Here is a 17,191-nt window from a genome sequence, read left to right on the forward strand (position 1 = left end):
ATCATATCATTAAAGTGCACTACATATCATTAATCATTTTTTTGTTGCAGTCCATATCCTTAGGTACATTTTCAAATCATATCATCTCATATCATTTACAGTTACATTTAGTTGCATTTTTTTAGTTTCATTATCATATCATTATCATTGCATTTAGTTCCATTATCATAACATTTTAACGTTGCATTACTCTCATTTTAAATATCATCGATCATTTAGCATCATTTCCATTGAAAACATTTAATCATTTAGTACCATATCAAAACATTTATCATATTATTTAAAATATTTACATCTGCATTTCATATCATCGTCAAAGCATAATGGGACATTTGTTCATCACATGTACACATCTACATTTACATTTGCATATCATAAAAGCAATAATCATATAGGCGTATATCACCTTCAAAACATATAAATCATCTCATCCACACAAATCACATCATCACACATAATCACATAAAAAGCAATCATTGTGATAAATCGTGTAGATCTAAATATCAAAACATCTAGATCATCAAAGTAAATGCATACATAATCATATATAAGCATGTCAATATCATATCATCATGCATGTGTGACCCATGATGATCCAAAGAAATGCACTAAATCATTTCAAAATGAATCAAATTGAAAGAATAAATGTCAGAATGTCCCTAGATATCATATTAAAAGATAAATGTACATCAATAAGAAGCTCAAAATCATCAATATACATCAATAAGTACATCATATCATAAGGATCAAAATGAATACATCAGTATTTACATATCGTCGAATGATCAAAATATATGAGGGGCAAATCTAAGAGTGTCTATCACCTGAATCTATTGGTCTAGGACCTCGACAGTGACTAGCACCTGCGCCATCTCCACTTGGATCTCTCCTAGGTCATGTAACCCCTTAGCTCACGTCCTCTTGCTGACAACCCCCTCACCTTGAGCTCTGAACAAAAAACTATGCTCACCTATCTGGAGGCACTGCTTGGAAATATAAACCCCTATAATAATCAGCCCAACCAGTTTGATACAACATCTCTCTCAATGTCTCACCAAATGGCCCTTGAGATGTAGCTCACTGAAGAGACTGGGAAAGATCCTCTACACGCCCACATCTCTCTATCTTTGTATCTTGCTTAGTAGTGATTGTAGCAACATGTGCCTGTAAATATGTTATCTGAGCCTGTGCCGCCTGCAATTCTCATTGAGTTGTGTCTCTCTCTTCCCGAGCCGTATCTTGCTCTAGAGACAACGTAGTGACTTGTCTCTGCAACTGGCCAGTTTTAGCCTGTGCCTGTGTCAACTGACCCTGTAGCCTCTATATTGAGGATTATAGAGCTGCTTTCAAAGCGTACTACTGATGGGTGGCACTGATGTCTGCACCCCTAATGATTGTGTAGGTTGTGGATACAATCCCACATGTGTTACTGTAACCGGTGTTGGGGCAGCAAGAGGTGGCATTTCTATCCTCCTCCACCTAATCAAGGGCTACACATCCTCCTCCTCCTCATCATCATCCATCCCACCCATCCCACCCATCACCTCCTCCCCTGACTTCGACTCGATCTCCTCTGATGAACCCTCATCCCCCCCCCCCATCCTATTACATCCTTTGGTTGCAATGGCCCTCCTCAGCCTACACCCTGCCTCCATCCTCCACCTCTCCCTCTAACACTACCACCTCCCCCACTACCACCATCACCTCCTCCACTCTCTCTACCTCAATAAATCTGATCTCCATCTCTACCTACACTACCACCTCTCCTCCCTCTCCCTCTCCGCCACCCTTGTTGACCTCCAGACCCTCCCTCATCATCATCATCATCATCATCATCAACCTCCTCCAAAGGTGGTATAGGCTCCCCATGTCCTGTCAGTCATGGGAAGGGATGCTCTACAAAATATTGGGCATACTGATTAGTCATCCCAACATCTGCCAACCCTTGTTGCACATCCTACCAAACCTGTGGTAGTGTCTCAAACTTGGCCCATGTTGTATCAAAATCCAATAGGGGCCCCCAGTCAGCTCTATCCTTGTGCACTCGAGCATATATGGACGAACCTTGAGGCATCCCCTGAGTATGACCAAACTGTCGGTACACACGTGGTAGAATAAATCTCTCAACATTATAGGGAGTCTTCCCTATCAGGTACCTGCTCTGAAAAAGAATCGAGGTCTTTGTTGTAGCCTCAGCCCAAACCTTACAACCCATGTAAGGTCTCCATATCACTGAATCCATGTCATCGAAGGCCCATCTCCAGTACTCTTACTTCCCGAGCATGGGTTGGGAAGAGGCCTATCTGTACATAAATAAATATGGAAGTCCCACTGGTCGGGACCTCTCTACCACTATACAAATCACAACTATGTGCTCCCATGCCCAAATTTATAATAATGTGGCTCCCGCTGATAGGCTAGCATCGCTATCATAAACAACCTGGTGTAACTCATGGTACAAGTGTGCCAATCCATAGATCCCCCAGGGATATCTTGTCTGATGTCTCACCATCTGCTGGAGTATCCGATTCCATCCAACTGAGAACCTATGTGATCTCCTGTCGGGACAAAGGAAACCACCTATCAACCCTGCTGGTATTGATGACAGTGGGGCATACTGATCTACCATGTCCTGCCATGCCACTAAGTAACCACTGAGTTGAGGATCAACAAACACCTCTCGCAATGCATCTATCTTGCCCTACTCCTCCACATCATACTGAACTAACTCTCCAGTGATCGGGATCTGAAGAATCCTGTATACGTCCTCAGGTGTCACAATAATCTCTCTCGTGGGAAAATAGAAGGTGTTATGATCACTATGCCATCTCTCCAAGGCAGTCAGAAGTGCCCTATTCTTCAGATAGGAAGGCATGAACAGGATATGAGATAAACCAAATGCAACAATAATAAATCCGTTTGCATCTGTCAACACTCCTCGCATAGAAAAAGTCTTCAGGTATCGCTCCCAAAGGATCAACACACTTAATGTGGCCTACAAAACCATAATCGACACCATATTAACCCTAAACACCATTGACGCACTCTCCTATCAGTGATAAAAGTCATGATATCATCCACAAGAGTTTGAATCTTAAACTCTTATCAGTTAGGTGAATTTAACTTCACCTATCATATCCTATCAAATCAGTTAACCCATATCGACAACCAATGTATCCCACATCAAAAACAAAATTTGACCCATATCAACAACCAACGTATCCCATATAAAAAAAAAAAATTGATCCATATCAACAACAAGTTATCCCATATCAATAACACAATTGACCCATATCAAACTCACAGTTATCCTACAATGACATATCGACAATAGTGACCCATATGAAGTCTATTAACTCATATCGACAACAACGACTCATATCAAATCAAGACTCATATCTCAGTTTGACCCATAACAAATCAAGACCCATAATGACAATAGAGACTCATATTGAATCAACACCCATATCAAATAAAAACCCATATCGACCACAGTGACTCATATTGACAACTTATATCAAACCTAAACCCATAATCAACCTCAGCGACCCATATTGACATTTTGGACCCAATATACGACATCATCAACATCTCTAAAATCAATTTGGCACATGTCAAAAATTGCCAAAAGTATCAAAAAATCAAATTTGGGACAAATGCACCATAATACTCAATATGTGTGCTAAAACAATACACAAATGCGATACAAAATCGAACAAATGTGGTAAACAATCATAAATATGTGCTACATAGCTAAACAAATGTGCCATGATAAATTGCATATGCGCTACAAAAAATTACAAATGCGCTATGAGTTTTAACCTATGTGCTAAAAGAATCTAACAGCTAGGGCACAAAAATATCGCGCAAAACTATACAAAAATCTTCAAAAACCTAGCTAAATCTAGCTAAAAATCACATGAGGTTAGAAAATTCACTTACCAGTAGTCCATAAGCTACTAGTTGCTCATATCGTTGAACCTGCTCGAATCTATGGTTGTGATAAGGTGGCACCATTTCTCTCTCTCTCTCTCTCCAAGCTCCGATCTCCAAAAGACAAGTGTGCAAATGAGCTGGAAATGGACCCATGGAGGCTTATATAACCAAGTAGGTTGCCTAGATGGACGTGCACAGTGTATGTTTTGTATTGGGCATGTAATTTTGCACACAATCTCATTTTATTTTTACTTTTTCAGCAGATCCATATCAAAAATTTTTGCAAAAATCAACAAAATTTTGCAAAAATCTAAGAAATCCAAAAAATTGCCAAAATTTTGCAAAAATCTAAAAAATCCAAAAAATCCAAAAACATTTCCAAAGAAATTCCAAAAATCAACAAAATCATCCCGAGTGGCAAAAATTTTCTCCATTCATCTCTCGAGGGGGCAACATTATCATGTCAACATCATATCAGTATCGACATCTGAAAATCAGTATCTGGGGCATCATATCGAAAATTTTGACAACAACAATAAAATCAGAAATTTCGGTGACATATCGAGAGGTTTTCTTTGAATCAACATGTGGTCACACATCACTTCAAAGAGGGGCAAAATGTAGATGCCTAAAACTTGCACACTTAATTATATAAATTTTATTTATTTAATTATTATTTATCCATCCTATTAATTAAATACAACATTTAATTAATATCCTCTTTCTTCCATTAATTGAATAAATTCTATTTATTTAATTAAATGCTCTTCCACCATTTTAATTGAATTTATATTTAATTAATATCCTTTCTACAAATAAATAAATCAATATTTATTTGTAAAATCCCCCCCCCCCCCCCCACTTGCATTTTCCTACAAATGCAAGTTGCATTAATTTTAGTTGAAATAAATCTTTTTATTTTAAATAAAATTCCTATTTATCCCACTTGCATTCTCCTACATTTTCCATTAACCTCCTAATCATTCTTCTAGAAGTCCTCAAATCCCACTTAACTAGCCTAAATTCCTCTAATCATGTCACATCCCTAAATTTGGGGGAGTCACTTCTCCAATTTTGGGGAAAGTCTTCAAAATGTGTTGAAGACTTAACCTCTTTCAACAAGTTAACTTGTTGAGTCTTCCAAACTTGTAAGACCTTTACAAAAGCCTTGAAAGTTATCTACCTTCCAACAAGTCAACCTCCAAAGTCTTCAAAGAGTCTTTAATGCCTCTTATAAGACATCACCCTAGCCCATGATGGTTGTCCCTTTGACCATCTTCCAACTTTGCACAAGAGTTTAACTCTTGGACAATAGCCTTCATCCTTGGATAATAGCTTTATCCAATGGCTTATCCTCTTAAGGTTAACCCTCAAAGCTCAATAATCATCTAATGCTTACTTAACATCCTCTCAGGCCCCCTCATGATGACACTTGTCAATATGAGATTGGGTTAAAAATCTCACATGGATTGATAACTTTCAATCCTAACCCTTCTCAAGCCAATTCAATCTTGGCCATCCATTTGACCAATTCCTCTATAAATAAATCCCATTTCCTCCATTATACATCATCCAAGTTTTATGCATTTACATTGTAGTCACCTAACATTTAGCATTTTAGCCTCTCTTTAAAAATAGTAATCTAGATCATTTAGTAGCATCATAGCCTAGATTTATCATGTTAGTTTCATTTCCATGCTAGCCTAATATCATCTTAATATATCATTTTCATGCTAGATTAGTTTCATATCAATCTCATCATCTTGCACCATCTCAATATCATAGTTTTATATCCATATCCAAATCATCACTAGGATCTTAGTTGCATTAATTTAGATCTTAGATTATATACTATCTCTCATTCTTTGAGTAGTCATCCCAAGATCAAGTGCTCTTCCAAGCTAAGAGTCATCTTGAATCTCAAGGATCCTTGGAGATAGAGGACAATGAGACTTGCTTAGAGATTTTATTTCATTTGCTTGTCTTATGATTTGCTAACCTCTAACATAATGTTTCATTGGTGTTTGTGTTGTTTGTGTCTCTTTTGCATGTACCACAATCTGAGCATACACCAATAGACACAAAATCCATGAGAGGTTGTTAAGAAATGTCACAAACCCACCGCTTGCACTGCACAACACAAGGAGACCAAGGGAGCACACCTTACAACAATCCCTCCCAGCACAAGCGGGATTTGGACCCACAGCCCAACTCTGATACCAATTGTTGGCATGGTTGCCATTGCACCAAAAGGTCAACTTGTCAATGCCTGCTACAACCACTAGACACATAGAATCCACGGGTGGTGGTTAAGCCATGTTGCAAACCCACCGCTTGCATTGCATATCACAAGGAGACCAAGGGCGCACACCTTGCAAAAATACTCATGAAAAATTCCATAACTAAAAGTAAGAGTTTTATAGTCTAACTACTAAACCCAAGAAGAATATCCAAGATAAATTTTGAGTGAATCTAGCAAGGGATTATTCAAATTAATTTTCACACAAAGATGACCATGGGTAATTACCTTTTTATCTTGAGTTTGGTCAGCGGCTCGAACTAGCTTCCCTTGCAAAAGAGCAATTCTTTGCAGGATATCATGTCTCTAAAACTCCAACATAAGTTGAGGAAGGTGCACCCAAACAAGTACCCTTGAAAGGAGCTCCTCAGCTGAATTGAAACCCACATGTTAGGATTTGAAAAATAAACTCATTTGACTATAAAAATAAGGTCCACCTTCAAAAACCCTATTCTGATCAGCCATGCATGAGAAAACAACCATAAAATAATTATTCGTAGCCAACATTATCTCCACATTTCCTTTACCCTATCAAGTTTAGTAGATCCAAGAGTCCAACATGGCTAAAGAGATACAAATCCCTATGATTTTACAAATTAAAGTGTGGTTACCTAGGTAAGCAACATCCTCCATTACTGAATCTAGTAGAATGGTCAAAATCAAATGATCCTGGCTACTCACCAAATAGACATTAATATTGTTTTGTTTTGGTGCACCACCCACATAGAAAGATTTTGTTGGATTTTCATGCACACCCAGAGAAGGACCTCCTTGCTCTAAAGAACTAGAAACCACCAATCTTGAAGAAGATCGACGCCCCTCTATTAAATCCAAAAAGACAAAGCACCAAAAAAACCCACAACAGAAGATAAAACTGCAACAAACACAACACCAAACACCAAATCAAATGCTATCCAATACCCTAGGATATAAAGCCACGAGAAAACCTTAATCTCGAATTTTCACAGCAAATTGTTTGACAAAAAATGCCTCCCCCTAGCACACCCAATAGCACTCTCAAAATATAGCCTCAGTCATAGCAAAAAGAAAGCAGTGTGGGTAGGAACCTTAGCCTACACTACAAAGGAAAACCCCCGCATATCTTCCATTATCACTCCCAACAGTTCTCGTAGCAAATTCCTTTTATATTTATTTTGATATGTCCACTCTTTTTTTATTTTTTTGGTCATTAGAATCCATAATACCATTGGAATTCACATATTTATTTTATATCTAGAATATATAATACTTGCAAATGCATCGAAAGGAGGTGCAATGGTTATGCTTATTGTAAATTATATAGAGATTCCTATGAATTTGATAAGAGTTCTATAATTGATCAAATTTATAAGACCAAGCATATATTGTAGGATCAATCAAATATACATACACTTTAAAGGAAAAATAAATAAAAGTAAAAACATAAAGAAAGATAAAAGACTATATAGATGCATTGATAATGATCAGACCTGTGCAATGCCTAACAAAAAATTACCTTGAATTAAGCTTTTTATTGTTTCTTTTATTCCTGATCATTTCAATCCTGTAATGATATCTATATATGCGATGGATTCAACTCCTTTCAAAGAAGACATTGAAAATTCTCACAAGATCTTAAATGCAAATATGCCAATAATTGTTCATATCAGTCTCTATCACCATTCACAAAGATGTATATCTTGATACTGAATATGGATAAACTTGCAACTACAAGAGAAGATTTGTCATAGTTATAAATGGGTAGAGCTAAATAACATGAATATCCAATGAATGAACAAAATAAAATCAATGAAGAACTTGAAATAATGATATGAAAATGCACTTTACAAAAATATGATCAAAAGCTTTTCCAACTAAAGATCATCATTGTAAAAAAGTGCTAAATTTGGTTCCATAACAACCCACAAATGAAAAAAATCTTATAGCTAAATATTAAACATAAATTGCTTCAAAGATTGATCGAGTGGTCTCTAAATACTTTTCATGTCACAACCATACATTTGATTCATTTGTTTCATACAATTTTAATGTTAACTAATTGTTGAATACCCTCCCATGTTCTCTTACTTTTTAGGCATTTTTAAAATCTGCAATTTAAGGCTTTTCAAGTGGAGGGGAACCACAAAGATTTATGGTCCCATAATGTTATTTTTTATTGAAAAGCGATAGACCATGAGGAAGATTGATCGGTTGGGCTATTGGCTTTCTCCTCCTCAAGTCCTCAAGGAGTTCTCAAGATAAACAGTGATGGCTCTTCTAAAGGTAATGTTGATCATGCAGGTATTGGTGGTATTGGTAGAGATAGTTCTGGTGCAATTTAGTTTTTCTTTTCCATTTATTAAGGGTTCCATACAAATAACCTCATGGAGACCCTTGTTATCTTGTGTGCATTGGAGAGAGGATGTGATCTTGGATGGAAAAGAATTATGTGTGAATTTGATTCACAAGTGGTGGTGAATATGTTGAATGAGCAACATTTGAATGAGGCTAATTGGCATTTAGGTATGGCTATTGGACATATTCTAAGGTTGAGTAGGTCTTTCAAATCTATTACATTTTGTTATATTCCTAGGGAGTGGAATAGAGTAGCCAACTACTTGGAAATGTGGCCATCTGATGGTATGTAGGGTTGGAATTTGGTAGATAGGGGTATTTGTCTTTGGATTTATCTCATATGTTCGAGCAATTAGTCAAAGAAGATAGGAATGGATAACTTATTGTTTTTTGCAGCAATGTTGGTCATTCTTTCTTTGTAATCTTCATTTGTGTTTAATAAATTTTCAACTCTTTTCAAAAAAAAAAATCCATATAGGAGGACAAAAGGAACTATGTGATATTGAATCTTGGTTTACAATCTTCATTGAAATATAATGATAAAAAAATAAAATATATAACAAGCAAATTCTTCACTAGGTCAGAGCTCAAATATATTAAATTTAATTCATAAAAAAAAATATCTACAAGATAATAATTTCACATTTCACATTTAATGATGAAAAATGATGTTGTTTCAATAATAGAAACCAATTGTCTATGTAGTTCTGCATGTTCACTTGTGTTATTAATGTTTTAAGATGAGAGGGAGGACACTTTTGTTATTAATGCACATTGTTTCCAATCTCTCACTCATGTAAGCTTTCATCCATGCTTGTTAGTCACGCGATGGAGATGCCCATGGGTTCAAGAACCATGGCAACTTCAAAAGTTGCATTTAGTCATCTCAAACTTCATTGATCGAGGGCACCATTGGGCTTCTCAAAGCATGGGTTGGAGAGATAAGTGTTTATATTTCCTACTTCAATTCACCTCACATCGATTTAGGGGTAGCAATCTCCAATGCCCACACCATTCACTGTAAAACAAAGCTATGGGTGCCTGAAGAAAGAGACAAAAACCCTGTGGCGGGCACAAACTAAGACAACATTTGCAAAGTTACTAGTGTTGGATGATGGGTGGGAGTTAAAGGATCTTTGGATGAAGCATGTTCACCTTGCAATAGGTGGTTGCTATTGTGGCTCTGTAGATTGCTAATGTTGTCTATGGATGACTAATTTATCACTGCCCTGTTGAGACCATTTTTTGTCTATGGTTTGATACCAATATTGGTGGTTCTTAAATGCATTTTTGTTATATTTTACAAAGACTAAATGTGTCTCCATTCAAGTGTGTAGCTGGATAGATTAATGGTGGCTTAATTAGTAATTCTTATATGCTTTTCCATATAGAGACCATGAATGACATTAATTGTTTATTTTTTACCTCTGTAACTATTAGCATTTAGCTTTGCTCCAGCATAAGGGGGCCCTATAGAATTCCAACTTATTTAAATTTTAAAAAATGACAGACTAGAATGCTAAAAAGGTTTCATTGGATAGTTAAAAAATGAGAGACTTGAATGCTAAAAAGGTTTCATTGGATAGAAATGTATTTTTATTCTTATTTAGTCATACACATTATTATTGTAGATTCTAAAAAGATTGGATTTATAGGGATCCTTATCATGAATTTTAAATCACTGCATTAAACTACAAAGAATGCATCCTATTAAATCACATAGAATGTATGCTTATTTTTGTGGTAATTCCAATTTTCATGAACTACAATACTAAAATTCCAAATCTATCTACCATTTGATTTTTACAAAAAAACACGTCCTATTGACATAGCGTTTATTCTTATTTCTATATGAATCTTAATTTTCAGATAGTTTGCATCCTATTAAAATGCATAACATTTATGTGTTAATCCCAATTCCAACAACCTACAATGCCAAAAGTCCAAAACAATCTACCATTTGATTCTTACTGTGGTTAAACACAAGACCATATCATCATAACATAATCCAAACCTATGCTTATTTATGTTTTTAAAGCAATTCCCACATAGTCTACATCCTATTAAAATAGAAAAGATTTATTCTTACATAATTGTAATGCCAAATTTCCAAACCTATGTACCGTTTGATTCTTACCTTGTTAAACACAAGACCATATCATCATAAACTCCATGTAACTGCACAAAATTGGATTTCAGATTTAATTAAAATAGCACCAGATAGAATTACAAATCAAATGCATAAATTATTAAGTTGGTATATATTTTTCCATGCTAATTGTAATAAGCATTTAAAAAAGTATGCACACTCCCATCAAAACACAAGAAATTTCAAGATAGTGAATTTGATTCAATTCTCTATTACACTCAAAATTGAAATTGTTACTCAGTAAGTGGAAAAAAGAAATAAATGTAACTTGGTGTACCTTGATTTGACAATAAGCCATTAACTAAAGCAACAAAAAGTATCATATAAAACACTAAATAAGATATCTATACATCTGTCCATAGAGTACCTACCATGGCATAATTTCTTAGGACTAAGGCATTTTAGCCAAGATATATCCAAACATTATCACTCAAATTATGTGACATGTCTTTAGAAAAGGCAAAAATATGCATCTAAGTGTGGGCTATATAATTATATTAGATTTGTGTTGTACTAAAAAAGGGGTAAAAATTTATTCAATCCCAAAAATAGATACAAAGTAAGAAGGGATAACCACTCATTAGAGAAAGGGCATTACACAAACCTGTCATGTTCAACTAAGTGATCCAACATATGTGACAAGTTCGGAGGTAATTGTCCCCTATCCACAATATTCTAGTTCTACATGTGATCAGAAGCCCATTTGGCCAAATAATCTACTACTCCATTCCATTCCTTAGGAATGTGACTAAAAGTAACAAATTTCAATGAGCCACACAACCGAAGAATTTATCTAATAACCAAAGCTAAGTGCCAACTAACATCGTCTAGTTGCTGCTCATTCAACAAAGTCACCACCACCTAAGAATAATATTAACAAATAATCCTTTTCTAACTGAGAACACAATCGTGCTCCATAGCTTACAAAATGGCAAGAGCCTCCATGAATTATTTGTATGAAGACCCTTATAAACAGAAAAAATAAACTTAACAACACCAGAGCTATCACACCCAACACCACCAAAACCAACATGACCAAGATTCCCCTATGATGAACCATCAGTTTTAATTTTCAAAATTCCTAAGGGAAGAGGGGTCCAATGAACCTCCTTATTTATCTTCCACAAAAAATGTCTGCATCTATTTTGCATGATTTGTACAAGAACAAATAAAATATTAATTATAACTAGTCATACTTAACATCAGGCTATAGTAGGTTCCAAATCCCCAAAAAAAAGCTTACTTTAACATGTATCATTCAAATCCTCAAACATTTAACAACCAAATTCTTAGGATGTTATTGCTTTGCATAGTGAATGACATAAAGGAAAATTATCACGGCCAAGTTTTTTCTTGCAAATCATACCTCATAGTTTCTATAAGCTAAACATATTTGAGGTTGTTTTATCCATGAAGCAAGGGAGGGGGAGGGTGACGCATACCCCCCCAGGGGAATACTTGTTTGAGAATAAAAAATGGGACTAATAAGCCCATATGCAGGTTGTAGGATTACTGAGTTATCACAATAAATAACATTAAAAAAGAATTTAGATACTTAAAATGAACAATGGAAGAGTATTATTCTAAGATTGATTATACGATGCCTTGTTCAACATTAGACATTCTTAAAAATTATATCACGAAACTTACGATTATGAAAAAAACAAACATTTTGAATAAAAAATCAAAAGGATGTTAAAATTAGAATCTCTTTAACTTATTTTATAATAGCTAAATAAGAAGAATTCAATTCAATCTTTATGATAAGTGATAGAAACACTTCCAAGGCCAACTTCTCATACCAGACCATACATAATTACCTTAAAATATGTGCAATTCCTAAATATACAAACAATTATAGTAAAAGGAACAGAAGGAAGTAAAAACAGGAAAAAAAATAGAAGTAAGCCAGAACAACTTCTATAAACAAATAATTGTTTCTCAACAAGAAACTTGTCTACGAGGCTTTGTTTTGGGGATAACAATGTGAATGCCAAGATGGTGACTAAGCTCAACCAAGAGAGTTTGGGTACAAGCCAAGGTGAATTTTGATTGGTTAGAAAAAGAAAGGTTGTTATTTGTTTATGGCTGAATCAAGCACAATCTACCCTATGAAAACTATCTTGTTAATCTCCAAAGATTTTTTTTTTTCCATTTAACAATTTTGCACTCCTAGATTTTGACATGGTAGTTCAAGCTTAGCATAAATTAAACCTTGTAAATCTACACCAAAAGCACACACCTCGGAGTTGCTTCAAAGCAAAAGGGCATTCGTAGGTTGATAGTGCATCCTCTAGTGCATTAGACAACATGATAGATGAACTCACTCACCAATTTACATACCAAAAATAAATAGCAAAAAAATATAGAATGCCAAATTAATAAAACTAAAGGTGAAGTCAAAACCACATGATAAGATGAAACAAATGCAAGCCCTCAACAGATCCCTTTCCCTAAACCAAAATCTATAGTCATAAAGTAACAAAATGGATCAGCCCTAGGTTTTAATTAATATTGATATGAATTGGTGCTTTAGCAGTGGCATTGGTGCAGGGTATCAAGATTTCCTTCCAAATGTGATTTTAAACACTCAACTTTAGGAGGGAACCTCACAAAGCTATCATGAGTTCTATAGCTAGACATGGCTGTTGGTAGCTGCCTTAATCAATGCATATGGCTGCTGGTAGCTGCCTTGATTAATGCCTAAATAAAATTCTTAGGGAAGCACAGACCCTGGCCTTGGATCTTTGGGAAGGTAATAAAATTAGTCAACTGTGTAGTTAAACGGGGCATTGATTCTTCTCTGTTGAATGTGGTATTTAGGAAGAATAGTGTTACCTTGAAGATTTGACCTTACTGTGTAGTTTTTAAAGTTTGTCCCTATTTGTTTACTTAGGAGAGGGAGGACACGTAATAGTGGACGAGAGTTCACCATTTATAAAAATTAATACTTATGAATCTAACATTCTTGTGAGTAATGATCTGATGCAGGAGCATGTGACAAATTACAGATTGGAAAGAATTAGAAACGGCTTAGTAGAGGAAGTCTGTGCAGGTGAAGGACAATGTGGACAAAGAAATTGAAATGATGAAATAAATAAAGGTAATGGCTCATGAATAAAAACCAGAAGAAACCAGCATGGTGCCATAAGGGATTCAGTTGAAAGAGGAAGGCATGGAAGAGTGGGGTTGCCAGTTATGGGCTCCTAAATTTAATAAACAATAATTTGAATTGTTAGAACAACAGTAAGATAAAGTGAGGAGGAGGTAAGAAAAATGGAGGGAGAGGGCGATTTAAGAAGTAAAAAGGATGCATATTAAATGAAGATTCTTTTATTTCTAAAATGCCTTTATTAAAAATAGTAGATGAATTTTAATAGGGGCAGCATTGGAGTGGGAACAGAGCCCAGCGTTTGTGGTTTATAAATAACACTTGAATCATTAAAGGATGAGTGTGGGCATTGATTGAGGGGTTGTGTAGGAGTAAGGGAGGAAGCATGATAAAAGAGGGGTGTGTAAGTAGTTGAGTAGAGGGGCTTGAAGGTTGTGAATAAGAGCATTGGATCACTATGTGAGAGCAACACAATAGAGGAGCGAAAGGCCAATGAAAAGGCTATGATTGTTTGTTAGTTCCCGTCTCGCATGGAATTATAGCAGAGGGGCATGTTTAAACAGTGATTAGTCTTAGTTTTTTCAACTAATGAAATTGTTCCTTCAAAACACTTCCTAAACTTTAACACAATCTTTAAAGTAGAAAATCGACCAATATTTAACAATGCAATTGATCAGTTTTTTTTTTAAGTTTCTAACTAGTCAAGATAGTGACGTGGAGAGGCATGCTCAATTCTCAACGTAAGAGAACACACAAAAAGTAATGCACTCTACCAGGTCATTGGTAGTAATTGACAGAGGACAGAGCCAGCAAAATAGGGGTGTTCAAACATTTTTTACTGGGAATTAGCATTTGTGCAGGAGGCTACAGATAGGTGGCACATTCAAAGTAGTTCATGTGCCCTGTCTCTGCTATTACATTTTGCATACAGATGGGGAAACTTTGTAGATATTTTGTAGATATACTTTTGATCCATTGTTTGTTTGAAGGAACGGAAGATGCAAGGAAAATATAGGTGTTCAAAATTAAATTCACAGTTTCAGACCCTCTTAAACTAAACCACCATTGGAAACACTAGTTTTTCAGGATTCGGCAAAGGGGTTTTTGCTGAGACACCTCAATGTTGCAAGAAATTTCTCTTTTCTCATCACAATTATCCATCTTCCCTAAAGATATTGCTTCTCTTTCTCTTAAATTACAGAGATTCTCAACATTTTTTTGAATATTTTCTGAAGACTTTGCTTCTTTGTCTCCTAAATTGCTGGAATCAAATAGAATAATATCCTATCTCTGCAACTCTCGATGACATCTCTGCACTTCAATCCAATTATAGGTAATGGACCTCCGGTATGCCTCTTGCTCTTCATTGATATTCTACTTCATTATTTTTTTTCTCAGGGTATGTATATTGTTAATCATTTTTGTGTTTTCATTTCTAAAGCAATACATTAAGAGTGGAGTGTACAAATCTTTGATTTTTCCATGAGCAATAATAGTAGTAGTGAACACTCTTACCATTTCCTTTTGCTTTGATTCTTGTTTTCTAGGTTTTCAAGCTATGTGGGTTGCTTACCCCATGTCCCCATGTGGCTGCTTATGAACACTTTCTGCTTAAATTTGAGCAACGAGAGTGTTTTCATGTAAAATTTTAATTAGCAGAAAAGGATAAATTGGAATCTTCCCCTATTTTGGTGGAGCAACAACTTCTTACAATTGAAAATAAGCTTTGAAGAAAAAGGGGAGGCTAGAAATAAGAAGTGGTTGCTTATTGAAAAAACTGACATGTGGCTTTACCATATTTTTTTCTTCTCCTTTTTATTTGCCTACAAATTTTATTTGCAAGAATATTACTAAAAGTTTCATTCGCAAAAATGATTTCAAAAGATTGCATAAAAATAAGCAATGATTTTACTTTCCATAGGGCCACTTCCTTCACAAATTGCTCCTCATATAATTAATATCTAAAAACCTAGAATTGAATAAAATGACAGAAGAATACAAAAATAGAGTATTTTCTATTAACTGTGCAAACAACATAATACCGATACAAATAAGGAAAAGGGAGACATAGTCCTATTCATATACAAACACTAACTAACTATAATTTCTCAAACTCCTATAGCTATCTACTAATCTTTACAACATGTATACAAGTTCGTTGTAATCATATGATGTGATGTGTGTTATTCAACAGAAAGCCCTAAATGCTAACTACAAACCCCTAAATATTCAGCTAGATTTATTGCATATCTGACGCTCCCACTTAGCCAAATATTTATCAATCAGGTTGTACTACATTGAATCCTTCTTTGCAAGATTCAAATTTGATTCTTGGTAATGCCTTTGTCAATGCACCGGCCACCATCATTTTAGTTGTGCAATATTCCATTTGAATATTGTTCTCCTCAATTTTTTCACGAATGAAATGGTATTGTACCCCTATATGTTTAACCCTTCCATGATACTTTGAATTCTTTTTGATGGCTATGTAACTTTGGCTATTACACCTCAACACCGTTAGTTGGGTCTGAGTAACCCCAATGTCTTGCAACAATCTTCTCGACCAAATCAATTCTTTTGCAGCTTGACATGTTGTTTTGTATTCTGTTTATCCACTGGAAAGAGAAACAGTTGGTTGTTTCTTACTTGCCCAAGAAACTATGCCTCCACTAAGAATAAAACAAAAACCTAAAGTTGATCTCTTGCTATCAATGTCTCCTAACCAATCTGCATCACAATACCCTGTAAGCTGGAGGGAATCTTTAGAACTCCCACTGAATGTAATCCTATGATTAATTGTTCCTTGAAGGTACCTAAAAATTCTCTTAACTACTGCCCAATGTTGTGGTCCATAACAGTTGGAAAATTGGCTCACCATTCTTACAGCGTGTGCAATATCAGGTCTACTAGAAACCATTGCATACATTAGGCTCCCAATATCATTTTGATATGAAACTGTACTCATATAACTTTCTTCCTCTTGTATTCTGGGACACATTTCCAGTGAAAGTTTCTTACCTACTTCCATTGGAGTGCTTATTGGTTTGCAATCTTCCATCCCGAATCTCTTGAGAATGTTCCTAATGTACCTCTCTTGATTAATATGGATATTCCTCTTTTCTCTATCTCTTAAAATTTGAATGCCCAAGCAGTAATGAATCTCACCATAGCTGCTCATCTCAAATTATGCAGCTGATTGAGATTTAAACGAGTCTAACATCTCAAGATCATTACTCAAAATGATAGTGTCATCTACATATAAGGCTAAAATGATCACCGACTCACCAATACGTTTGATGTAGACGTTTGAATCAGCATTGCAACTCATGTATTATTCATTTTGGAGAAACCTATGAATGCG

At 35.4% G+C, this 17,191-nt stretch overlaps 1 protein-coding gene across 1 annotated transcript; it reads right to left on the minus strand.

The window, feature by feature from the left end:
* Window positions 1-16,438: 16,438 nt before the first annotated feature.
* On the minus strand, window positions 16,439-16,888 carry LOC131048383 (secreted RxLR effector protein 161-like). The gene has a single exon (XM_057982327.1). It carries the CDS (start codon window positions 16,886-16,888, stop codon window positions 16,439-16,441), a length of 450 nt encoding a protein of 149 aa, XP_057838310.1.
* Between the last annotated feature and the right edge of the window lie 303 nt (window positions 16,889-17,191).

The sequence above is a fragment of the Cryptomeria japonica genome, chromosome 8, assembly GCF_030272615.1.
Source record: "Cryptomeria japonica chromosome 8, Sugi_1.0, whole genome shotgun sequence".
Lineage (NCBI taxonomy): Eukaryota > Viridiplantae > Streptophyta > Pinopsida > Cupressales > Cupressaceae > Cryptomeria > Cryptomeria japonica.